Source organism: Lonchura striata, chromosome 1A, assembly GCF_050655825.1.
Source record: "Lonchura striata isolate lonStrDom1 chromosome 1A, ASM5065582v1, whole genome shotgun sequence".
NCBI lineage: Eukaryota > Metazoa > Chordata > Aves > Passeriformes > Estrildidae > Lonchura > Lonchura striata.
The window spans coordinates 73,332,233-73,358,135 of record NC_140741.1 but is presented as its reverse complement, the minus strand read 5'-3'; the positions used below and the strand labels follow the sequence as shown (position 1 = coordinate 73,358,135).

At 48.5% G+C, this 25,903-nt stretch overlaps 2 protein-coding genes and 1 long non-coding RNA gene across 7 annotated transcripts in view; 1 reads left to right on the top strand and 2 right to left on the bottom strand.

Moving 5' to 3' along the window:
- Window positions 1–14,102, top strand: part of PODXL (podocalyxin like) — a 45,023-nt gene extending 30,921 nt beyond the window's left edge. The window contains exons 3-9 of one of the 4 annotated variants that reach the window (XM_077783702.2): window positions 2,076–2,227; window positions 2,678–2,743; window positions 8,197–8,356; window positions 9,155–9,216; window positions 9,303–9,467; window positions 10,718–10,774; window positions 11,881–14,102. In XM_077783702.2, coding sequence (XP_077639828.2) covers window positions 2,076–2,227; window positions 2,678–2,743; window positions 8,197–8,356; window positions 9,155–9,216; window positions 9,303–9,467; window positions 10,718–10,774; window positions 11,881–12,072 — 854 coding nt within the window. In that variant the 3' untranslated portion in view covers window positions 12,073–14,102. Of the gene's footprint in view, window positions 1–2,075; window positions 2,228–2,677; window positions 2,744–8,196; window positions 8,357–9,154; window positions 9,217–9,302; window positions 9,468–10,717; window positions 10,775–11,877 lie in introns of all 4 variants that reach the window. The other 3 variants (XM_021530920.3, XM_077783704.2, XM_077783703.2) reach the window with 3 other exon arrangements.
- LOC146763533 (uncharacterized) lies at window positions 9,876–11,961 on the bottom strand. The gene is made up of 2 exons (XR_014952058.1): window positions 11,827–11,961; window positions 9,876–10,006 (listed from the first exon to the last, which is right to left on the bottom strand). It is a non-coding gene; the product is annotated as an uncharacterized LOC146763533 (long non-coding RNA).
- A 10,813-nt stretch (window positions 14,103–24,915) lies between the features above and the next one.
- MKLN1 (muskelin 1) overlaps window positions 24,916–25,903 on the bottom strand; it is a 93,038-nt gene continuing 92,050 nt past the window's right edge. For both annotated transcript variants that reach the window (XM_021530924.3, XM_085569377.1), the window contains exon 18: window positions 24,916–25,231. In XM_021530924.3, coding sequence (XP_021386599.2) covers window positions 25,110–25,231 — 122 coding nt within the window. In that variant the 3' untranslated portion in view covers window positions 24,916–25,109. The remainder of the gene's footprint in view (window positions 25,232–25,903) is intronic.

Here is a 25,903-nt window from a genome sequence, read left to right as displayed (position 1 = left end):
TTGGGAGGCTTTTTGTGTTTTCTCTTCCTCTGGCTACCTAAGTACCTCCCGCCATTCTGGGCTGTGTCATTTTAGGACTTTCCAGCGCAGTTGTCTGTGTGACAAGCGCGTGTTTAAGTCCCCGCTGTCCTCGCTGGAAGCGGAGTCAGTGCAGTCAGTGAAATTCAAGGAATGAATCCACTGGCAAAGTGCAGGCATTGGCTTTTGGGTGGACCAAATGGTGCCTGAAGCACCATCAAGTGCAGTGTCTCGACCTTCAGTGACGGCGAACGGGAGCAGCGGCCGTGGGTTGGGAACTGAGGCGGGGGAGCTGGGGAAGCAGCGTGACAGCCCTGGAATGCTGCCCCTGGGAGAGCCCTGCTACAGCTGACAGCTTAGGGAAGGCTGGCTGGGCATGCACAGAAATGAGCTTTAGATGACTAAGGAGATTTTGAGGCTCAACTCTGAGTTTACAACCCCTGAGGAGTCTGACTTTGGTAGGACATCCATCAGTGCTGTGGGAGGGTTTTGGCTGCTGGCTGCTGTCTAGGCAGCATGAGGAGTGTCCACGTGCTGTTTAGGACCTTGCTGAACACCACTAAGGTGTTTTCTCTGGCCTCTGAAGTTTTACAGTCATGTCAGCTCCTGGGTGTCCTGGCCAGGCACAATTCAGCCTCCCAAACTGGTATTTTCAGCCTCCCAAACTGTCTGGTAGCATTCACAGGGAATTCACAGCCCTGTGGGACTGTGAGGGCTCCACGGAGCCTTCCAGGTTTGGCTGGGAGTGTGGGTTCAGCTCACATCTGCCTTTGAATAAAAGCTGTGATCACACTGGATCCCTTCATTATCTTCCCCTGGAAAATGTTCTTCTTAACCCAATTTCCAGTTACCTGGAATACAGAAACCACTCAAAAACCATCTCCATCCCCCTCAGCCTCTCAGCTGTTGGCACCACTAAATGGGCCAAGGTTTTATTGCAAGGCCATAAATTTAAAGCCATCTTTACTGGCTTCCCCCAAGTCATGTTTTCATGTGTGGGCAGGAATGAGGTGAAATGGATATTTTCATGAAGGATGTTTCTTTCTCGTTTCTTTCCCCTCCTGCTCCACAGGACTGTTCTCCACTGAAGGATCATATATAAAATTATGTTAATTCAAATTGGGCCTCAAGCATTAAGCCTGAAGAGGTCTAAAAAACCCTTTATATTTAATAAATAGCTGGCAGAATGCATTAGAAACAGATGGCTTTGGAATTAATTCTCTCCTGGAGCCTTCAGAACGTGTCTGAGAGAAATATCCCTCATTTTTTCTGTGGAAGAGGTAGGAGTCCCGAGAGCAAACAGGCTGTGAACATCCTGTGGCATTTTAATTCTCTTTGTCACCACTTAAGGATCAATTAGGAAGCCAGGGATGAAGATCCATGTCTTCAAAGGGATCTGGGGAGACAGGAGGCTGCTGTGCTCCTTGCCCTACTCCCACTGCACAAACAACTCTAAGATGATACAGAGCTTAACCAAGTCCTCAGAGGTGACCTCAGGTATCAGGGACACCTGAATGGGGCTTGTAGATTTGGGACTTGTGCCCTCCTGGAGTACCAGGCAGGACAGCCCAGGCTGTCTCCTGTAGAACCAGGCACTACTTCTGAGCTTGTCACCCTGGAATTTTTCCATGGAGGTGCAGTCAGCAGAGGTTAGGGCATCACATCCCCTCCCAAGCAGGTGGCAGATCCTGGGTAGCCAGGTCTGCATCTGTTGGGGAAATCTCCATGGGAGACACCCCAGATAAAGTGAAAGGAGGTTCACCCCATAAGTGATTACCCAGCTACTCACACACGGCCATCCAATGGCCTTTGGTTCTCCTCTGATGACTTTCAGCAGCAGAAAATAAAATCAGCAGTCAGATTCTTTTCATATCAGATTTTAAAAATATATAAAATTAAAGAAGCAATCTAAAGCCTCTCCAGCACAATGAGCTTCAAGGTGGAACTAGAGATGAAAACCGATTTTGAGGAGATCCCTTACAGGGCTGTGCCATCTGTATCCTCTATACTGTGTCAGTGTCTGTCTGCTTGTTTTTTGGTGCATGCTGGGGAGCCAGACCAGAGTACCCACGACGTTGGAACCGCCAAACCCACCAGCACCTCCCAGAGCCCTGGCAGTGCCCAGCCTCCAGCCTCGGGGGACCAGCCAGACCAGGCAGAGAGCTGCAGTTCTGGCCACCAGCAGCCCAACATTTCCTCCCCAAACGAGGTAATGGCACCGAACGGGAAGGTGGGCACCTCTCAGAGGTGTTAATTCAGCTGCCATCCCACGTGCACGTGGAGTGTTTCTGTGACAGGGAGAGAGAGACCTGCCAGCAAAGCAATTCCAGGTTGTAGAATTACAGAACTGTTTAGGGTGGAAAGGGCCTTTAGAGGACATTTACTCCCATCCCTGTCTCCTGGAGCTTTCCAGAGAAGAGACAATGAGGGTGGAGGTGAAGGGGAGGGGTCTGGAGCACCAGGAGCAACTGAGGGAGCTGGGAAGGCTCAGCCTGGAGAGAAGGAGGCTCAGGAGGCTCAGACTTTTGGCTCTGCACAACTCCCAGGAGGAGATCAGGCTCTTTTTCCAGGAAACAAATGATGGGCTGTTGGATTGGTGACCAACTGTCCTTCCAGCCTTTGTCCACCACTGAGAGTTGCTTTTTTCCTGCCTTTCCAGCTCATCTGTAATGACCAGGTGCAACACACCGGGCCCACCATCCAGCTGAAAGAACCCAGAACCTGTGTAAGTACCACCTTTTTGACTTCCATAGAGAATTAGCAGCTGTTGGAGGTTCAGATTTTAACCTGTGGTGCTCTGAGCATGTGAGAAAATGCTCAGAAATGAGGGAATTTCACCAAAGATGCGACCAATGTAAAATGGTGAATGCAAACCCATGTTCAGCAGTGTCACCAGTGAGGGATGTGGCAGGAGGACAAGAGGTCAGTTTTGTCTTCTCCAAGTAGAAGGATCAGCTGAGCCCACCCAGGTCTTATAGAAAGACAAATGGAAAATTTTACAGGGTAAATCTTTCCCTATGCTAGCAGGAAAGCTTTTTGCCTAAACTGAGGGGCTGAAATTTTGTCCCAAAACCCAAGAAAGAATCGAGGTGTTCCTCTACAGTTATTGTGCACTTGTGAGATTTTGTACCTCACACTGGGCTAGGGTGGCATCGAACTGCAGAGCAACTGGGAAGCAGAGGACCCTGGAGTCTGGGACTCACTGTGCTCCTCAACGCTCTCATAGAACCCTTAAGTGAGAGGGAAAAAACTCCATTTCACTGGTTTCAGACCCTTTACAAGACCAGGGAGCAGTAAAAAGTGGTGGGAAGGCTGGGGGCAGGCAATCCCAACTCAGGAGCACACTCCAGGATCCTTTCTGGTGGGTGGGCACTGTCTGCTGGTGTTCCTGAGGAATAAGCACCTCCAGAATGGTTCTGGTGGGAACTGTGAGCTTCCTGGAATAGGGAAGATGCACTATACTGGTAAATTCCAAATAGGAAGTTTTAAGTTGGTGATAAAGAGGAAGAGACACCAGTAAATGGCTGGTGAGGTCCTGACAGAGTGACTGTGGGTAGGGCTCAGGGGTGGAGTTTGGCATGAAAATGCTCTGGTTTCTAACAGTGTAAGCAGTGGAAAATTGGCACTTCATGGACCTTCTCACAGCCTGTGCCATGGGCAGGGACACCTTCCACCAGACCAGGTTGCTCCAAGATCTGTCCAGCCCGGCCTTGGACACTCCCAGGGATCCAGGGGCAGCCTCAGCTTCTCTGGGCACCCTACTCCAGTGTCTCACCATCTTGACAGTAAAGAATTTCTTCATAATATCTTATCTAAATCTCTCCTCTTTTAATTTAAAACTGCTCCCCTTTGTCCTGTCACTCCCTGTCCTAAGTGAATCAGAATCAGCCAAGTTGGAAGGGACTCTCCAAGTGAAGCCACGCTGTGTTCACAAAACCCCTCCAGACACATTTTGAATGCAACTACTGACCACAGCAGCTCTGGAATTTCCCTGTACCTGGTGATGGCCCTGCCTGGCAGCCCTGGAAAGGGCTTGGACCTCCCAGCATCATCCACTGTGCTCCTGGAGGAGGGAAATCACCTGCCTGCTGTCTGTTGTCACCTTCCCACTCTGGCTGCTGCTGGGTGTAAATGCTCCTTGCCCACACAGCTGCAGCAGTGCTGATGTCCTTAGTGATGCTGCTCTCAATGCTGAGGATGATTCCATGGAGGCCCAGCAGGATGGTCTCTCCTGAGACCACCACTTTCCCCACATAATGTCTTGGACACGGCTGCAGGTTCATGCTGGAAAACCTTTTCATCAAATTTTGTATTGAATACATACAAATATTCAATCAGATGGACAAAATCTAATCTTGGAGCCTAAAAGGGACTTTGGACCGGGCTGGTGTTTAAAGCTTCCCCCCTCCTTCTGGGCACAGTGATGTTCCAGAGCTGCTGTCCTTCCCAGGGAGTTGTACTGGGAGGTTTTCGGAAGCAGGATGGTGAGGCTGGGAAGCACCAGCAAGCTGAGGGATGGGCAGACACATCTTGGCATCATGGCCTGCTCCAGGACCACAGAGCATTGGAGCTGGAGAGCCAGGGAATCTCCCACCCTGCTTCCCTTTGATTCTTCTGGGTGCAATAACAAGCCAGAGAGTTGTTAGCACAAAATGCCAGTTACACCCCAAAATAGCCACAGAAAGGCTGCAGGGCTGCAAGAGTGCATCCTCCCATCCCATCTCCCTCCTCCTCAGCTGCCAAAGCACCTCCCCACTTTCCACTTGTTGTATTCCTGAAAATTGCAGCCCATTCTGTGCCTCCCAAGCCGAGCAGATAACAGAGAAATGGCACTATCTGGTTTCCCTGCTTTGTAGCTCTGGTAAACACGTCTGTAGCCAAATCCTGACAGCAAAGTGAAAAAATCCTCTGCGTTTCACAACCCGTGGGAAAACAGGAAAGTGTGTGCTCTAAGGAGAAATGTTCCAGAAACAGCTCCAATCCTGCCGAGAACAAGCCAGAGTCGGGGTGGCATTGTACTGAAAATTCAGATCCAAAAAGAAGCCAGGGCAATGTGGGGGGAGCAGTGGTGGGGGACATGTCTGGATCACACAGAGCAGAGGAGAGGACAGGGCACAGCCACCCACCCCATTCACAGCTGGGCTGGTGGGGCAGCATCAGTGATGAGGGTACCCCAGCAAACAGCTGGGACTGAACCCAGGAATTGCAGACCTTTCACCCCACCACACCTCACTTTCTCCAGAAAAAAAGGAACTCAAACAATAAATCCTTAAAAAAAAAAAAAGAGTCCAATATACAGCTGGTACCACTTCGTGGACTGTAGATGTTTCACAGGCTGGTGGTTTCCCTGCATCCTTCCTCTTCAGATGAGGCTTTGAACCAGTGCTGAACAGTTTGGTCCATGTTCCCCCACCTTCTCCTTCTCCTTCCTTTGATTACAGCAGGATCTTAATGAGATTTTTAGTAAGGCTTATCAGCTCAATACTTTACATTCCAGAGGATGATTTCTTCCTGGCACACAAATGCAGTTTCAGTTGGGTTTCTCCTGCCTTGGAAGGGATAGGTGGAGGATGGATGGATGGATGGATAGATTGGATGGATGGATGGATGGATGGATGGATGGATGGATGGATGGATGGATGGAGGGATCATGGATAGATGATGGAGGGATCATAGAGGGATGGATGGATGATGGATGCTCTGCTCCTCATCCTAACCCCAAAATGAGTTAGGTGAAGCAAGTAGAGATGATGACAGAGGTGGTTGGTGTAGCCTGAGCTGTGGTTCAGCCACACAACCCCGTGTCCATCTCCCAGGTGTTCCTCCTCCATCGTGTCCCCCACCTGGACACAGATGTGTCCAAGGAGCCGAGCCAGTGGATGATGGGGAGCACCAGAACCTGCTGCAGTGAGGGATGCAAAAAGCACAGCAGGACCACGCAAACCCACTGGAATTGCTGTGTGACACCCACTGGTCCGGGGACACAGGACAGCCCCTGGAGCAGGCGGAGGGACTCCCTCGCCGAGCAGGGTCGTGGTCCCCCCTCACCCGTGCAGCTGGCGGGGTGGTTTGTTGACTCAAGTGCTGTTTCCTCATTCGGGGATGTTGGTTTTAGGTCCCCGCCAGTGTGGGAACCGGATCCGAGCTGCTCGGCAGCGCTGTCAACTCCGGCCAAGGAATGCGAGCGGCTCCGGCGGCGGAGCGGGAGCTGCCAGGGGCATCCCTGCGGCCTCACCCTGCCCCTCTCCAGCCCTGGAAAGGGCCAGTCCCTCCAGTTCACCCTCTGCAGGGCTTTAGGCGCTGCTCACCAGCTGCCACGGAAGTGGTCTCAGCGAGGTTTTAGCCTCGAATCTCATTTCCCTCCCCACCCAAAAAAAAAGGTTGTTTTCCCTCCGCACGGAGTGGTAGGGGAAGAAACAAGTTATTGAGGGCTGGGGCAAAGCAGAGCTGCGGCAAAACCAGGGGAAGGAGGATGCAGGGAGGCAGCAGAGGCTTTCCCTTCCTCTGCCAAGCAGAAAGTGCTGCACAGACAGGGACTGGTAAATCACAGGACATTCCAAGCGTAGGAGCACAGCCCAGCGTCCAGACGTGAGAAAACCACCGCCACCACCAAGCTACACCCCCCTCCTCCCTGTCCTGCTGGGAACCGGCTTTCCCGGGAATGCTGCCCTGGGGCTGGGGCAGATTTCCCACCCAGCTCTTTTCCCAGGGATGGTACAACCCCACAGAGGGGCCCCGGGGAGGTTCTCCCGGTGCGAAGAGAAAGGACAGGCGAGGGACAGTGGCCGTTCCCAGGGACAGCCAGGGCCTCCCGATGCTGAGCTCACCCTCGCACTGTGCCCGGGGCCAGCCTTCCGCCCCGGCAAGTGCATCCTGTCTCCACTGCTGCTTCCCAAATATTTAGATAAGATGGGGTGAGATTAGGTGCGTCCCTGGGCCGGGATGCTGCCAGCCACCGGTGCTGCTGGGATGGGAGGCAGGGTTTGGGGTGATGGAGCAGGCAGGAGCAGAGCCCTTCCCAGCCAGGAACCTCATTTCAGCAGGGATTAAGGACTTTTAGACAGAGAAGAACCTGCACATGAAAGACTTGTGCACGCAGGAGCTGTTCTATACAGCACCTCTCACATAGGACCTGTGAGGGCCAGGTCTGTGCACAGAATCATGGAAGGATTTAGGTTGGAAAAGCCCACTAAGATCATCAATTTCAACCATTAACCCAGCACTGTCAAATCCACCACTAACCCATGTCCCCAAGTGCCACACCCACCCGTCAGGATCTGTGCAGGCGGGAGGGTGAGCACTTTAGAGAGCACCCAGGTGCCACAAAGCAGCAAGCAAAAAACCACAGGAACACCCCAGAGGGAGCGTGGGCTCCATCCAGCCCTCTCCCATCTCTCCAGGGATGCTCTGGTTTGCCCAGAGAAGCTGTGGTTTCCCATCCCTGGACATGTTGAAGGCCAGGTTGGAGGGCCTTAGAGCAATCTGGTCTATGGCAGCTGTCCCTGCCCACGGCAGGGAGTGGAACTGGATGATGTTTTGGGTCCCTTCTAACCCAAACCACTCTGTGATTCATTCTGTGATTCTATCCAAAAGCAAGACCTACTCTCTTGCTCTTCTCTGCAGAGCTGTGGGGGAGCTTTAGGCAGGACAGGGAGCTGTGTTTGTGGGCACAGAGGATAGGAAGGCTGGAGATGCCCGTGGGGGAACTGTGGGGCTGCAGAGCCCTGCCCTGCTCCCGCCGTGGCCCCCTGGCCTCCCCAGCGCCCCCGCCCCGCTTCCCTCAGGGATCTGCTATTCCTGGAACACCAAAGCTGCGGCTCACAGATAAGGCTGCGGCAGGGCCCCGGTGAGGAACGGCAGCCAAGAGTTCGGCTCCTTGCAAAGAAACTCCTTTTAAACTTTTCCTGTTCCCCGGGAGGGCCGGCAGCAGCCGGGCACAGCACAGGGATGAGGGAAGATCACAGAATCCATTTGGCTGGAAAAGATCTCCGAGATCACCGAGTCCAACCTACAACCCAACAGCACCTTGCCCACCAAACCATGGCACGGAGTGGCACATCCAGTCTCAAAGGGGTCATTCTCTAAGGATGGGACATCCTGCACCCCTGGTGATGGGGCGGGGTGATGCTGGGCAGACCCTGGGTGGGGGAGCAGTGCTGACCCTCACTGTCACTGCAGGAGGAGTGGAAGACTGCCATCAAGAACAACAACTCCTTCTTTGAGAGCTTCTGCTCCACAGCCCAGCACGTGTTTGACAGCAGCAGGGACAGCTGCAGGGTGACGCTGATGGCCTGCAAGAGGCCCTCCCGCCACTGGGCCGTGCGGGTGGTCCTGCACCGTGAGTACGATCCCACCCTCCTGTGCAGGGGGACAGGGTGGCACTGCCACTGGGGACCCCGGAGCTGGAGGCTTGGCAGAGCCCTCAGCTCTACTAGAGCTTGGCCAAAGGGATCCGTTCTGCCCCATCCCAGTGGTTTGGGAGAGGCACAACGATCCCAGAAATGAGCTCTGCGCCCCAAGGAATGCACCAGATCCTTCTGCCATGTTGAGTCAAGGCACTGACCAGTCTCCAGGAGGAAGAATTCCTCCCAGGTGGTTAAAAGTGGGTGCCCAGTTCAAATCCTTCCCCAAAGACCACAGAGAGGAGCTTCTCTCCCATGTCAGAGCCTTGTTGGGACACCTGGCTCAGCTTGGGTGTGCTCAAACATTGCTTTAGGTTCAGGGTGCCCGGGAGATGGAGACATCCTGCTGTCCTAGCATGAGGGGGAGGAAGGCCTGAGCTCCATCTGCTCTTACTCGTCATCAGAGCAGAAGCTGGGTGGGTGATCCAGACTCCACATCCAACCTCATGGAAGGCACCCAGGCTCTGAGGACTAATCCTTGAGGAGCCAGGTACAGCCAGCCCCTCACTGGGCTTGCTCTTAAATCATCCACTGGAGATGGATGGTGGGGCCTGGGCTCTGGGGCTGTCCCACTTCCAGAAGAGATCCTGGCTCTTGGTCTGGCTCTGAAGCACCTACAAGGGTTTGCTTCATCCCCACACATCTTCATCCACCTCCTCTAGAAATTGGGGATGGTGGTAGAACCTGTCCCCTGCCCACACCTTGTGTTCACTGAAGCCTTTTTCTTCCCCCAGTTCCCCTGGACTCTGAAGAAGTCCTCATGAAGCTGAAGGAGAAGAACGAGATGTTAGAGGAGGTAAGTGGTCATGGCACAGCTGCCCCAGGGGTGTCCCTGGTGTCCTGTGGGTGGCACAGGAGCCTGACCTGTCCTTTCTGTGGCAGCTTGGCATCATCAACATCACCTCTGACAAGATGGTGGAGGACATGACCATCAACGATGAGTTCAGCACCCCCCTGATCATCACCATCATCACCCTGGCCGGGTCCCTGCTGCTCGTTGCGGCCATCTACGGCTGCCACCAGCGCTTCTCCCAAAAGAAGGACCAGGTAAGGTGGCAGGAGGGTGGGACAGGTATCCCAAGACCTTTTCCATCCCTGAAGCATCTTCAGGAGATGAGGATCATCAGTGTTGCTGTCTCTGCTGGTGGAGACATCCTGGTTTGCCCAGTGGGCACCACCTGGGGTTGTAATTTTGACAAGAAAGGCTTTCTCAGTCCAAAACCCCATTCTAAAAACAAGCTATACCTCTCAAAAAATTTCTTGAAATACTTTTACAAGTAGTGGAGCTGGGTTGGATGCCAGGGAGCCCCAGGCTGTGTGCAGGGAAGAAGGAGGTGTCAGCAAGAGGAGCATCGACACTGCAGGGCTCAGCCTTTGCAAGAGCTGGGCCAGGGCCAAATTTCAGAGCAGCAGCAGCAGGATTTAAGGAAGAACCAGCACAGAAAGAGAAAATAATGTGATTTTCATCTCGGGAAGAAATCATAGGTGATTTTAGTGTAGCATCCACCTGCAAGGACTGGCCATTCCCACACCCTGGGGCACCGAGGTTTGCACTGGTCCCAGCTGCTGTTCCTGAGGATTTAGCTCTAGGGCAGACAGAAACAAAAAAGGAAAATAATTATGAAATCAGATTATGCAATCAGGGTAAAATCACCCTCCTGATGGAGAAGCAGACCTACTTCACTCCTACTTCAAATCACTTTCCCCTGGACCAGCTCATCTTTTCTCAGTGATCACAACCTCTGACCCACAGGAAAACAAGGGATAAAACTTTAAATATTTACTGTGCAAGGTAGGTGAACACAGAAGGGAGGGAAGAGAAAATTAATGCCCTTGTCAGACTTGTTTGTACTTGCCAGGCTTGATTGTTTGGGAAGAAATAGGGGAAGAGGCAAGACCTCAATAAATATTTGACCTGCACTGTGGTCCCCTTGGAGCTTCCAGGGTTTCATCACAATACCTTCATCAATAAGGCATTTTTAGTGATGGGAACATGTGTTCCTAAAATAACTTGGTCAAGAGGAACAGGTACCTGTCCAATTTGGATGTTCCAGAGGTAAATTCCCACCAGGCACAGGGTAAAATAGCAAAACCAATGCAAGGAATTCCATTTCCAAAAATCAAACACATTCCTCCTTCCTGGCTTTGTTTTTTGGGTGGTTTCTTTTGTTCTCCTTTTGTTTCATTTCCAAAAATGACTTGAAAGTTTTTTTTTTTTTTCCCTATTTTATTTTTTTTTCTCCAACCCTCCTCACCCCCCACCTCCCTCCCTGTCGTTTTATCTTGGAAATACCCAGAACATCCACCCTGATGTCCCCGGGTTTGATGATGGACATGTGGCCCTGATCTTTAATGTGAGTTCCAACGCAGGGATCGGAGGGGCGGGTGCCGCATCCGTAACAACCCAGCTCTCACCTCCGGTGCTTGGTAGGGCCCAGTAGCTTTTAACAGGACTAAAGCCCAGCTTTACAGCCCCTTTCCTCTTGCTGCATGGCTGGAAGGTGCCTTGCCATGGTGGGAGAGCAGCAATCCCACAGGGGAGCAGCCCTTGGGAGAGCCCAGGTGTGTCCTCTGCTTTCGAGCATCCCACAGTCCCCACCCTGCCACGGGTGACACAGGGAACTCCCAGCAGTGCCTTTGCAGCCCCTCTGCCAGCACCAAGCCCTGCAGTTTTGCTTCTCCATCCCTCTCCTTCTCCATGGATTCCCTCCCACGCCTGTCTCCTGACATTTATAGGAGCACTGTAATAGAGCAAGCTGTGAATCCAGGCAGATTTTAACAGGGCTCCCCAAAAAGGGCTGAGCAAGGACTGCAGTTCCCCACTGAATCCCTCTAGGGAAGGATGGGGATGCAGAAGCTCAAGTGGATGCAAAATTAGGATGGGCTGGGGTTCTGCCAAGGGATGAAGAGCTGAGATGGAGCCTGAAGCACCAAAGGACCAGAGTGATAAAGTGGGTGATTCCATCTTTCCCTGCCTGGTTTCCACTGAGAGTTCCAGAATGAGGAGGGATAATCCTCAAGATCTGACAGATGGGAGCTACCCCTGAGTAAAGGAGAATAATAATAAAGCACCTAAAAAAGGACAGGGGTGGATAGAAAGGGGAGGGGAAGAGCAGATTTGAGATAGGGAGGCAGGAGTTGGGATGCAGTGTTGCTCAACCTCTTCCCAAGGTCCTGGGTGGAACAAAATGAAGCTGGCAGCTGCTCCTGGAGGTTTTCCACGTCTCTAGCTGCTCTTTCCTCCTTCCCATCAACAGCAGAGTCTCCCTCTTGCCAGCTCCATGCTATCCCCTCGCTGCCCCCTGCCTCAACCTCACCATGGAAGTCTCTATATGTAGCTATATAAATCTATATGGGGCAGCTGTCACAGCTGGCTGGGAGGTGACAGCCCTGAGGTGACACTCGCAGCATGGCCAAGGTGTTGTTCAGTGGGGTTTATGGTTTTCTTTCCTCATAGCAGCGCCTGACCGAGGAGATGCAGACCATGGAGAACGGCTACCACGACAACCCCACGCTGGAGGTGATGGAGACCTCCTCTGAAATGCAGGAGAAGAAGGTGAACCTCAACGGTGAGCTGGGGGACAGCTGGATCGTTCCTCTGGACACCCTCATGAAGGAGGACCTGGAGGAAGAGGAGGACACGCATTTATAAGATGCAGAACTTGAGCAAGAGAAAAACAACGAACCCCCCACAAAAAAAAAATCCCACAAACCCTACACACACGCACACAGAGCTCCAAAATAAGGCAAAGTTCCCCCCAAAAAGAAAATCCCTGAATGAACTAATCATGGCCCTTTGTGCCTCCACATGGGGTGAAGGATGGAAAACACAAGAGAAGACAACACCTCTGGGGCACAACAACACAAGCCACCTTGGTGGCCACATCTGGCCAAGCATCCTCCAACCCCCATCCACCTCCCACGCCAGACCTGACCAGCAATGGGTAAACAGGGTAGCTTTGCTGCTGAAGAGCTGCCAGTGTCTCCTCCAAGCATGTCCTCTCCCATCCCACATCTGACCACGCCAGCCACATCCTCCAGATACCAAATGACTCAAAAATCAAGAGAAATAAAATAAATAGGACGGGAGATGGAGTGCATCTGACAGCAAAGCAGCACCTGGCAATTACAGCTCGACAAATCCTCTGGCCCACGCTGTTTAGTCATCACCCTGCCCTCCCTGACACCCAGGTAGTGAATGAAAGAAGCTGGAACAGCCTGTTCCTTTTTAATCCAGTTTCCAGCCTCTCCCCAGAGCTGAAACGCACAAGAGCCCCGCGTTGTGCCATAGGCAGATGGATGCATCCGGACCCGGCGGGATGGCAGGGATGCAGCAGTGCCAAGTGATGCTCAGCCCCCGTGCCAAGGGCTGAGGAACACATCCTGTACCCACCCAGAGACCGAGAGAGGCACAGCAGCTTCTTGTTTTGAAAGGATGAGATGGAGGGAGAGGAAAAGGAGGAATTCCTTGAGTTCATCCCTCTTAGGAAGGGTGTGGAGAGCAAGAGCAATGCCTGGTCTCTAGCCCAGGTGTAATGTTGGGGGTTTTGTGGTGCAGGAGCCCAGCTCTGGTGCTGCATTTCCCTCTGGAAGGATCACTTGCCTTCCAGGAATTACACAGCAGCATCTCACAGCCCTCATCCATCCTCCACAAGACTGTGGGACAGACGCACCACGATGGTTTGTGATTTTTGAGGGCACATTTTCCTGCATGAGCAGCAGAAGAGGTAAAAGAGCAGCAGAACATGAGCCAGGGAGCTCAGTGGCATTCAGGTGGCCTTGGTGTTTCACCCACTCAAGGTTTAAAAGCTCAGCCTCAAGCTCTTCTTCACAAACCACTAAAACAAGAGACCTGCAAAGCAACTTCCAGCTCAGCAGCGAAGCTGGGACTCAGCTTTGTCCTGCAGCTCTTGGTTTGTCACCCAGATCTCCCTTTGCTGAAGCCTTTAAAGGGGAGAAGAAAAAAAACCATGGCTGGACTGAGGCCATTTCTGGATTTTGACTCCCCACCACGGCTCCTAAATGGCTCTAAAAGGCTGGGGAGAGTTTCATGCCTTTGCTCTGGTGAAGCAGCTCAGTCCTGGCAGAGGCAGGGATCATCCTCCAGCTGGGGTCCATCCTCCAGCACACGAGGACCAGAAGGTCACTTGGCTGAGTCCCTCTCCCAAAGTGAGGACGGTGCTTGTCCCAAACCCTCTGCAAGCCAGAGGAGCTGCAGATAAGAACGGGGCCCAAGCACAGCCTTTCTCCTCTGCGTGCCACAAACCCAGGCACAACAGGGAGATTTCCTCTGGGCTCTGCCACCAAGTCAACCCAACTGGGATCTGCTCCCACAGCTGCCCTGAATGAGGGGAAAAGCAGAGCCAAGCAATGGGAAGCTTGGAGAAACCCTGGTGGAGTTGGGAGTACTCAGGAAGGAGGGGACTGGGGTGTTTTGCTCAGCCCCAGGACAGGCACTGGGCAGAAGATACAAGTGGCTCTTCCCCCTTCTGTCCTGCACCGAAGGGCAGAGTCTGAAGTGTTCAAACCTTTCTATTTTTGTATGTAAATATTCCTGCTATTCATTAGCAATGTATTCTGCACACTTCACTTACCTGTGCACTGCACTATGGGGAAGTAATTTTGGAGGGGAGGGGAAATAAATGAAATAAATGGAAAAAAAAATCTTAAAAAAAAAAAAAAGCTAAAGGCCAGCAGAAAAACACCTCTTGCCCAGGTAACTTTGTGCCACAGCTTTGTCCCTGTTCTGGCAGCATCAGTTCAGCTCTTTAACACAGCCACGAGTCTCAGAGAACTGGCCTGAGCATCCACAATTGCTCTTGTGAGCATTGTGGCCTCCCAGCTGCCGGGGCAGGCAAGCAGCAGGTCCATGACCTCACATTTCTGTCCTTCCCAGAAAACAAACACAGTGAGGACACAGGGCAGCAGCGATGCTGTGGCCACCAGGGCTGAGTTGCCACCAGGACACCTCTGGCAGGGCATCTCCAGGCTTTGGCATGTGCCTAAAGATTCCCCCCTCCCAGCAAAGAGATGCCAAAGTGCTTTAATGAGTCAGGTCCAAAGACTTTCCAAGAGAATCCTACAGAGGAAAAGATCAAGTAACCTTAAATCTTTCCAAGCAGAGACCAGTGAGGATATTAACTGCTCAGCAAGTGCTTATAGTGATTTATATTTGAATAGGAATTGTACATTTATTTATTTTTCCAGACACCATATTTTTAAACCACTAATATTTTATAGTAGATGTTCCTTCCCCTATTTAAAAGAACTATTTCCACAGGAAAAGAAAACAGTACTTTTGGTTTTTTTAATGTTGAGAACATTCTTTTTTTGGAAAAAAAGAAAAAAAAAATCAGGTAGGAAATGCAGCAATGAGCATCTTTGGCCTTAATCCTTCCCTTCGTAGACTGTAGCCATAATTGCTAGACCAAAAATAATAAATTAAAAAAAAATATTTACTGAAGCATTTCCTTCCTCCCTGCCCCTCCTCCCTTCCCTGAGCTCCTCTTCTCTCCCCCAAAACAGCTTTAACATCCCACACATTGTACAAAGAGATTCCTGCTCTTACCTTTCGGCGGGAGCTTTACAAGCAGCTCAGATGTCCTTGCAAGAGACTTTTCTATTTTCAGATTCAAGAGGAAACTTGTAAATACTTTTAGGAGCATTTTATCTCCCGCTCACAGTGCCATGACCCAGCTGATGAGGTTGATACTGTGACTGCTGCCTACAGAAGACACACAGAAGTCATAATCCATGAGGGCTGGAGAAGGAAAACCTAATTCCCCAGGTGTTTCCCTATTGAACCTTGCACATATAGCAGAGCTCTTACATACTGTGTGTAGCAGCACCTCTCACGGGGACAGGAGTCTGATTTACACTGGAATTTACCGAGGAACTGGATTGTAAGAGATTATTCTTGCATTTTCCTACAAATATATTTTGAGAGCATCATGTATTTCTGTCAATAAACATTCTTATGTAAAAGATTCGTGTATTTGGATGAGTGAGGAGGGGTGGGCAGGTCAGAGGACAAGTTCCAGGGCCACAACTTCCTGCTCTGGAGAGGCTCCATGGGAAAACACTGGACCAGCTGGAACAAAAACAGCCCAGACCTTCAAGGTAGCCAGTCATGGAAAAGTCTGTATTTTTCCTGTGCAGAAGGAAGTATTATAGTGGTGGAAAAACTATTAAATTTAAAAATCAGAGGACTCAGAGGGGTGGACAACTGAGGTGATGTGAGGGTACCCCCACCAAAGCCTGAGCACTTGTTTGAGCTCTTGGTGCCTTCAAGCTGTCAGAGGAAAAGGCAACTCACCCTTATTTCTTCACTTCAGCCTTATTTATTTCTGCATTTCATCCTAACTCACACTGATCTGCAACCCCTCCTGGCACTCAGGTCAGGCTGAGGAGGAGGGAATCAAACCTCACACATAAAGCAGGAGAGGCATCACCCAAGGGCAGCAGAGGGGCAGCAGCAGCGTGGGCAGCTCAGTGGCCCCACTGGCCTTCAAGCGCCCAAAATAAAACATTTTGTTCCAGGTTAAGTTCCTGCTTATGTAAAGGAAAAAAAAAAAAAGTAATTTGAAGACAGATATTAAAAATCAGCAGTTTGCCGCAGCCTATGTTCTAACTCTGTGTTCCTCCCCAGAAAAAGTTCCTGTGAATGTGTAGAATATGCTGGATTTATGGGATACAGACTGAGCTCATCAGTGAGGTCAGGCAACAGGGCCAGACGTAACGTGCCATTAGTTTCACAATTACTCTACCACTAAAAGACCTTCACGGGCATTTTTCCACTCTGAAGCGATGTGAGAACAAACAGATCTTAAATCAACAACTTTGCTAGCATATACATTTTTATTAAGAAAAAAATGAACAAAATACATTCTCTCCTTATGTACATTACATACAACATAACTACATTTGTAGATATTCCTCGTGTCACTCATTCATTTATGTACAGCATGGGGCTCACACACCAACCCAGAAATCATCAAAGATGATTTATGCCAAGGAAGAAAATTAACACTCCAGGCTGAACGAAGATCATCCATAAAGAAAAGGGTGGGAAGGGGAATCACCAGAGTCCAGGGAAGATGCCTGTAACCACCATGGGCTCAGCACAGGAGCAGTCAATATTTGACCTGCCTAATAAAACACTTGAGCAGTTCACAGCTTTCATCACCCCACGGATGCTTCTTTCCAGCTCAGGGCTGTCCACACCTCTCAGCTCAGCTCTCCTGTGCTCAGGTGTCCCAGACAACAACTGCAGGACAGACACCGAAGGGAATCCAGACGGACACCAGAGCCTGCAGGATTGCTGGGGAGGTGCAAACGCTTCAAGCTGGCTGCCAAAATAGAACAGAGAGGCCAAATTGTGGACAGGGGGTGGACACTCACATTTCCAGCACTAGGGAGGGAGAACCAGCTTTTGGGGACCACACTGGGGTGTAGAGGACAAAATAATGAACACTGAAGGTCCAGACAAATAAACCATCACACACTACACTGATACCATCAGACCTGAGGCAACAGCTCAACAAACAGCTCAAAACCCCACCCCAACCAGGTGATGGTGCCCAGCCAGCTCACTGGTGTTTGACCCCAAGCTACCAAGGTCCTGTCCATGCCACCAACTCCCCTAAGAGGGGCAAGTGCAGCAGTTCCAAAGGGCAAACATTTAACGAGGCTCAATACTCCCAAAATGAGACACGCTGCATCTCAGCATCTGAATGCACAACATGTACAACACCACCAGCCCACAAGGATGGGAATGTCACCTCCAATTAACTGGGAATGAGCCCACAGACTTTCAATTTCTGTCCCTCAGCAAAGTAGTCTGCGTGGTTTGGGGCCTCCGACTCGTAAGACTCCCATGAACACATTTGTTTGTATAATTAAGCTCTTTTCTCTGGCTTAGGTCTCCCCAGCACCCCCTCATTTCCTGCTGTGGAGGAGGGAGTGCTGGAAAGCAGCAGAAAATACAGCTTTAGCAAATGGCAACAGCTACTAATAACGAGGGGTTTGTTTTCCTTTCCACTACCCCACACAGCAGCTTCTGAAGTGAAGAGTGCTTTGCACATCAAAAAATCAATGGGAGGGACAGGAATGAGGAGGGAGAGATGAAGGCAATATTCACCCCTCAATGCTACATGCATTCCTCATGACCACAGCGGACACGAGGGGAAAACAAGTCAGCAGCACAGCAGCTCTCCTCTATTTTCCCCTTTTAAGAGCTGAGTTTTTTTGTCCAAACCTAAAAAAAAATCACTTTTCAGCCATGAAGTGGCTTTTTAAATGAACAGACGCTGTTCACACACTGCAGCACTTACCTATTTAGTGAAACACTGAGTAATTGATTGAATTTCTTGGTTATTAAATCAAGATATTTAAAGTATATTTTTCTAACACTGGGGAGTAAAACCTATCCATTGCTATTTGGGATGTGGAAATGACTGCAACCACTGGAACCACTGTTATGGTCGAGCCTCCCCACCATCATATTAATTAAAAAGCACCTAATCTCCTTGAATTGAACTGGCAGATTTCATCAGAAAGCTCAAAACATTTTTAGGTTTTAACAATGCCTTACGGCAGGCAGACCTGATCCAAAAGCCAATGGGGCTGCACCACCTCTATTATGTTTGAGCAGGGTTAAGCCTAAGTGGCTTCCTCACAATGGCTGTGGAGAGAATAGAATTTTAATTATTCTCTCTGGTGTCTGGGGTGGAAAGGGGCTGAAGCTTGAGGTGAAGCTCCAGGACAAGAAGATCCTGACCTTGCATCACTTCTCTCTGAAAAGGAGCCAGAGAATCCAGCTCAAAGTGTAAAATCAGCTCTAAATAGCAAAGCTACTGCTAGGAGAGTCCTTCAAAGCCCTTCCACAAAGACAGACCACACCTTACACACCTACTCACATCAGCATCCCTGTATTAACCCCAAAACTATTTCTCTTTCCTTCTACCCTGCAGAAATAAACCAGACACCCCAATACCTGTCAAAGTTTTGTGATGATCAGAGCAGGTGCAGGAACCTAGGACAACTTAAAGGTTGGTATTATCACCTTTTGATCTTGAGGCCACACAAAATAAACCCTGAGATGGGAAGGAAGGAGCATCACAGCACTGAATGTGAGGCCATGGAAGGGCACAAGTAAATAAGTGTGTGCTGCAGTGGGAAATAATCTCCCAGGTTCCCTGTCCTTATCCAGGATGAGAAACAGCCCTGGAAAGAACAACGTAAATCACAAGGATCCTTCCTGATTGTTTCAGAGGCAGCAGGAGGAGTTTTGCAAAGGAAACAACTGGAGTATGATGTAGAGAAACTGATGCCTCAATACCCACTAGGCAGCTCTAACCTTTAATTCTTTCACAGGTACCCATTGAACTCAGGGAAGTCTGAAGCATTTTAATAGGAGTGAACAGCCACACAGAGAAAGAAAATTCAGAATAAATGGGGGAATAACCAAGGGGTCATGCTTTAACTATCACACCTGCTAGTGATAAGACTTTCCTTTCAAAATGAGTAGCAAACCCAAAAATCAAACCTGACAGAGCCAGTTTTGAGCTGTTCACTCACATCCATTTCCAGGAATGAACTGCAATTCCACGCTGGAGCTGAACAGTGGAGTGAGTTCTGACAGCACTCACACTCTCCAGGTCATCAGTAAAAGCTGTGCTGACTTACAGCAAACAGCTGGAAGCCAAGGCAATGTGAAGTTGTGTCTGCACCAAGTATAAATTGAGATTTCAGGGTACAAAGGTGATGCACTGACAGCAGCTGCCCTGGAAGCAGAGCACTGAATTTGTGTCACAGCAATATCTGGAGTGCACCCCTATCAAACCAAGCCCATGAAAGCAAAGCCAACAGCAGCAATGTGTTATCCTCAGGATCTGTGCTTGGGGAAGGTGCTGCCCTGCAGAGCTCCACACCTCAGCCACACAGCTGGAATTACACACAACCCACACAGCCACCGCACCTTCCTCAGAGGTTTAGGATATAACCAAAGCACACGGGGATAAGCCCAAACTCCAGCCAGCTCTGTGACCTCTGCCCAGAATGCCAGAGGGAAACCTGCTGGCATCCCCACGAGATTCTCCTGTGGGACTCTCCAGCAGCAATAAGCAGGTCATTAACTGGCTTCCACTCCAAAACCATGTTTGGATCCATTGCCTATGGACAAAACCATCTGGAGTCAATTTATCCAAGTGCTGAGCCATGGTTCCAGTACAGTAAAACCTACTTTCTCCACTCCAATTTTTCATTAACTTTTCAGTAACAGAGGGATTTTGCCTATAAGCCATTACCACAGCTTGAATAATCTCCACTATATCCTTTTCCATGACAGGGTATGATCAGGTCTCCCATTCCCACAGGCATTTAGATACACTAACAAGCTTCTGACAGCACATTTACATTTCAACAGTATTTACAGCTTATATACTACTAGCAATCTATAGCAAGAACAAGTCATGTAGCTGTTCTTAAACTCTCCTCCCACAAAATAAGACCCATCTCCAAATTAACACATGTACTTATTAAAACAGGCCAAGCTCCGCGTTTCTATAATCTTCCCCCTAAATAAAAACACCAATAATTTTAATTTTTCAACTGGTTCCACCTCTGTTTCTGTAATAAGTACAGCTATAAAACAACACAAGCACTTCCAGAGACACACATGAACTGCTTTTACTGTCAGGACTTCACTTGACAATAGCCAAACATTCCTTAACTCTGAGCCAACTAATAAACGAAAATTCAATGCATACACAGGGACTTCAAAGTTTCACAAGACATTTTTCCACTTTTAAAAACAAAGGGACTGAATGGAAACGTATTTACTAATTTTTGCCATTTTCCCCAGAAGTGGCACAGCATTACATCAGCAGAATTACTGCCTGTACAGAGATGGAGGTTGTACACAAGTTATTTAAAGTTCACTAAATAAGTTCTACAAAAGTATTTATTTCTCAATTCTGAAATGCAGGAGGCAGCAAGAGAGCTGATAGTATTTGTGTTACAGGCACCTACCACCCTCCTGCATTTGACAAGCAGCATTAATGCTCATCTTTCTCACAGTAAGAGCAGCAAACAAGTTTGAAGCATTCCTCAGGACTCTGCTCTGAACCCATCACTCACCAGTGTTGGCACAGCATGGCCAGGTCAGCACAAAACTCTGGGACAGAGAAAACTCCCTTCAAAAAATCTGCACACATCAGGCAAATGGTTCAGCTAACAGCTGTTCCACAAAGCCCTGTGGAAAACACTCTTCCAGAGTCATTACTCGGCTTTGGAAGGAGTTTCTTCTGGAAGAAGGCATAGCTCATGGGGCCCTGGACACTTGTGCCTGCCAATTAAAGAAACACAGATGAGCCGTGGTAATCCCTGGCCACCAGCCCCACACCTCTGCCACCCTCCTGCAAATAGGTGGGTTCAGTTAATTTGCTTACTGACTCCTCAATCTTTAATCTGTAATCATTAATAATTCAATTTTCAGGCTGGATAGTTATTATCAATGTTTCAGCAATTTCATTTAACTTTGTCACTCCATAAAGGGAAGCTTTTCTATGCTTTTTAGGGAAATTTATAATTTCACTTCAGTTGCCACTGCACAAAGGCAATGCCTTAGAAAAGCTTTTCCAACTGGGTGTTCCCAGAATGATTTTCCAAAATAAGATTTTGCTAACTGAAGTTCTGATAGGAAGCTCCAGCATGATCCCTGAGCCAGTGTGTACCTGTGTACACCCAGAGCCACATGCCTAGGAAACAAAAACCAAATTCCAGAGGTTTATTTACACAACTGGGTACTACTTTAACTACCCATGCAAGATGCCACCCAGGGAAAGGGCAAACTGAACTTTTCCAAGACAAAGTTCTCCTTCCTCATTTTGCTCAGCAAAAGGAAGAGATTACAAGAATAAACACATCACAAAAATCTTTGAGAGAGACAGAAGATAACAACTACAATTAATTTCAATGAACATTTTGCATCACCCTTCAGGCCTTCCCAGGACCAATACTAACCAAAGGGATCCTCAAAAGAAAAGAGGCAAAAAGGTGGCTAAAGTGGTTATAATCTCATTTAACAACACGTAACAAAGTCCTGCCACATGACAACATTTTGGGTCACACTGCAAGAGCAGAACATGCTTAGAGAAGTAATTTTGGGAGAACTCATAACAACTTCTACCTCATGCCTACTATAAGGGGCTGTGTAAGACAAAAATTAACAAACTCACTTAATTCTACTTAATCCAAGTGACAAAAAAAAAATTCTGAAGGGCTTTATCTCGCAAAGAAAATGCATCACTTGATAGGGAAAACATAAAGAATAATTTCTTGTTTTCCAAGGAGATGATCCACTAAAGGGCATTGTAAGGGTCAGAGTCAGTGAAGAACCAAACATAGGGATTTCAAAGAATATTTTTTAAAAATCTAAACCAAGAGTGAAGTCTGGATGTCTGTATTAAGTTTACCCCACCCTGACTTCCTCTAGCTTTAAGAGACATACCAGAACCTTGTAACTTTGGCTTTAAAGACCCAGAACATGATGAATGAGTCCCTCTTTGACAAGGAATGATGCTTTCCTTCGTAATACCTTATTTACAAGTTAACACAGAATTTACAGATAGAACTACTCACTGTAGTGCAAAGATTATGTGGTGTCAAGTTCATACACAAAGTCACCTTATAATCTAAAGTAAAGGCAAATAGAGTATGTTTGTCTTGTCTAAGCTAAAGAGCAGCCTCAGACACAGCCTACAAGCAATGATGGTGAGGTTCAAAGACTTCTCACGCACAGCTCAGATATTTATAAGCTCGCATGCACTGGGCTGTGAAACCTTTTCAGGTGGCTGTTTTCAGATCCAGTGGGTTTCTTTACTGTTTGTATTTCAGGCTTTCTGTAATGAGCACATCAGATGCTTTCCTGGAATATCATCAGTGTCTTTAAAGATCAGCATGCAATGAAATTCAGACTACCCGTGTCATTGCCTGACAGCAAGTGGCTGATTTTAAAAGGAAATTTATACTTCACTGCTCAGAATTTTCGGTTAGAATTTAAAGCAGGTAACATAGCATACATCAATGCAAAGAGATCATTTGACTCCTAGCTTTAAGGACAAAAAGAAGGAAAGATCCTTGGCAAAACCACAAGAAGCCTTCCCTTTGGATTAACCTCTCTGGCCACATGGTGCCTCTGCTGCTCAACAAATACTGCAGAGCTGAGCAAAGTTTCTGCTGGTTAATCACCAGCTGCAATCCGTGAACTGTGCTGGTGCGAGCGGCATCGATCTGCTCGGGACAAAGGCAGGTCAATATTTGATCATCCTGAAGTGCTCGTTAGCTGGGACTGTCAGTCCTGCAGAAGCCACGTTCCCCTGGCTCAAACAAATCATTGATTTGCAAAACGCTCCAGAACACAGAGCCGAGGCTGCCGGGCTCCACGCACCCCCGGCGCAGAGGACAATGAGTTTGGATCGAATTCCTGTCACACAGATCACACCTGACACGATGCACTGCTCACCAGCAGCACCATTCACAGCTCGGGCCATTCCTGAACTTGCCCTGCCTGCTCACCACGGTTTCTCCACCAAGGTGTATCTTTGGGGTTCTTTCAGCCATCCAAGGTGGACACACAACAGTTTATTAAGAGCTTGGTTAATTACAGAACTGTCACAAAGGTATTTAATCTTCTGATTGAAGCTGAGGATACACGAGCAATGAGATCAAGTGATAAAGGAGCACAGCAGCACTAAATTTAAGTGCTAAAAGGTTGCAGAATTTTGGCTGGTTGCACTAAAAGTGCTCATTTTGATCTCAATGGAAGCAACAGCTCAGCTGGAATATTCCCCCAGTAACTACATTTGTACTGTACAAACTCTATGTTACTTAACAAAGCCTCAGGACAGGTAGCGCAACATAAAGTCCAGCAGTGATGTAAAACTTTCTGTGTCAATAGGAAAAAAACCTGCCATGTTCCAAAGAAACAATTTCATCAGATTACATTTCCCACACTGAGTGGATTCTTCCGCAGACATCTGATTTGCCATACACTGAAGTGCACAGTGTCTGAACAGTCTCAAGTGACAGGTTAAAAACACTTCATTTGTACAGTCCTCCCTGAAGACAAGCCTGGCCTCTGACACACTGTTCCTTTCTAAGTGATTAAACACTAGTATGAGGTTTTGAAATTTATTTCTAATGCACCAGGACTACAAAAGTTACACAAAGAACATGATAAAGAGGCAATACAATCAAAGCAAGCAGACACTCGAGCTCTGAAAAAGACACTTGACTAACTCTTTATTTCAAGAGTCCAAATCATCTTTGCACACACAGGACTTCCACCAAGTTCAACAGCAGCCACAGCGGGTGCAGCAACAATACCTGACTGGCATGAACACTGCTGGACAGAAAGTTTTGCAGTTTCATATAAATATTTACATCTGCCAGTGTGTACTGAATGCTCACGGACACTGAATGCAGAGTTTCTAATGCTGGGTATGCATGTCCTTCATTCAACCTCACAGTGCAGCACCAAGCCCTTACAGTGTTTATAAAGAAGGCTTTCAGCAAAAGGAAGAATACATTTTCTATACATATGCATCAGCTCATTTTCAGAGATTTATGCTAAGAAGGCCTCCCTCACATTCAGATCTAGGTCTAAAATGCTTTGACAAGGGAGCTGCACTTACACGGGAAGGAGACAAGCTGTTGGGAGCAACGCCCTGTACACGTACACACGTACAAACACACACAGAAGCACATAGAAACGAAGACAATCTGCTTCACAAATCCTACACCCAACCTGGGGTCAGGTTTGCAGAGGTTGGGGATGTGTGTGGTGGAAGACCCAGTTCTGCCAGGCTCGCTGAGGACCCACAGAGCTTCTCAGTGGATGAGCACAGCAGCAAAGAGATCAATCCCTGAAAAGGGGCCCATGTGGGCGGTGACTGCACTCCTGCTTTCCAGCTGTATCTCAGGTTCCCTCTTGCCTGCCAGGCTTAAGTGGAAGGCTCCAGAGAACAGGAGATAGGGATATAGGTCATCAATTTAGATGTCTCAGAAGCAACTAGACATGACTGTCAGCACAACTCTGGGAAGGGGAGACAGACGGTTAGGAACACAGGCTCGCCTTCCCATGACACACTGTGAGTACAAGACTCAGGACATAAATTAAATCATCTCAACACCTGCCAGTGTCCTGCCACCAAGTTATTCAGCTGCTGAGGATGGAGTTGTAGGACAAAGCAATACATCATAACTAGCTACAAATGAGGAAAGAAAATATCTTCCCCCTCTTCCTCAGGAAATGCAAAATAAAACCCATCATCTTTAATCCCAGACAACTCGCAAATCTCAAATTTTCCCCCATAGGCAAAAAGATCACTGCATGACTGGGTTTTATTTCTTTTTCTTTTCCCCCCACCTTTTTATCTTACATTTGCTAACTCAGAATCCAAAGTCAGAAAAAATATATATATTTAGTCAGAAGTACGTCAGTTACATTTTATTAACCTACTCCAAGGGAAAAGCTCCAGGGATTCACCATACAAGTATAAAACCCCTTTCAAACACCTAGGGGTTACTATATTAACTTCATCCCAGCAGTCAATCAATGCAGTAAAAAAATTAAAATACTGAAAATGGATGCTTTTCCCCTCTTCCATGTGTCCAGTAATTGCTCTGTTACAGTGTGATGAGGTCCACCAGGTTGCCTTTAGGAGGGGTCATGTTGTCTGGGAAGAAGTTGACTAACGTGTCAAACAGCTGAGTTCTCTGGGCATACGTGTGGTCAACGTCTGAAAATCCTGGGAGAGGAAAGAAAGGGGAAAGTAAGTCACTCCTCCCAATCCCAAACACTCAGTTTAGCTGTGGAATTGTCCATTTGAGATCAATGTTAATAGCTCCCTTTGCCTCCACTAATAAGGCTGCTGGCTCTCCATCCCACTACTGCGAGCACATATAGAGAGATTATGTCACCCCAAGCCAGCATTGCCATCAAGATGCCTTAAAAAGTAATAAAAAAATGCCTCTCAAGCTCACTGACAGCCCTGAAGAAATGGGGGAAGCAGGAGCTCTCAAGGGACTGCACTAATGCCCCAGAAAACAAAATCCATGCAGCTATTTTTATTTGGTGCCTCATTTCGTCTGTCCTCAGGCTTTCTTCATTATCTTCACTGCCACAACCAGAACTGCTCCTTGGTTGCTTGGAGTTTTCCTTGAGATAAGCTCTGCTGACAGCAGGAGTCCCAACTCAGAGCTGGTATTTACTCACTGGACTTGCACCTGGCTGCATCTTGGCACACAGGAGCTTTGCAAACCGGTTTCTGGAGTGCTGCCTCCCAACACGGCAGGGTTTGGTTTGCATTGTTTATCCAAATCCTACACTAAAACCATCAGCAAGAACAATAGGGCAGGCAAACAATGATCTCCTCCACTTTGGATTACTTCCATTGCTGCTATCTCAAAGGAATGCTTTT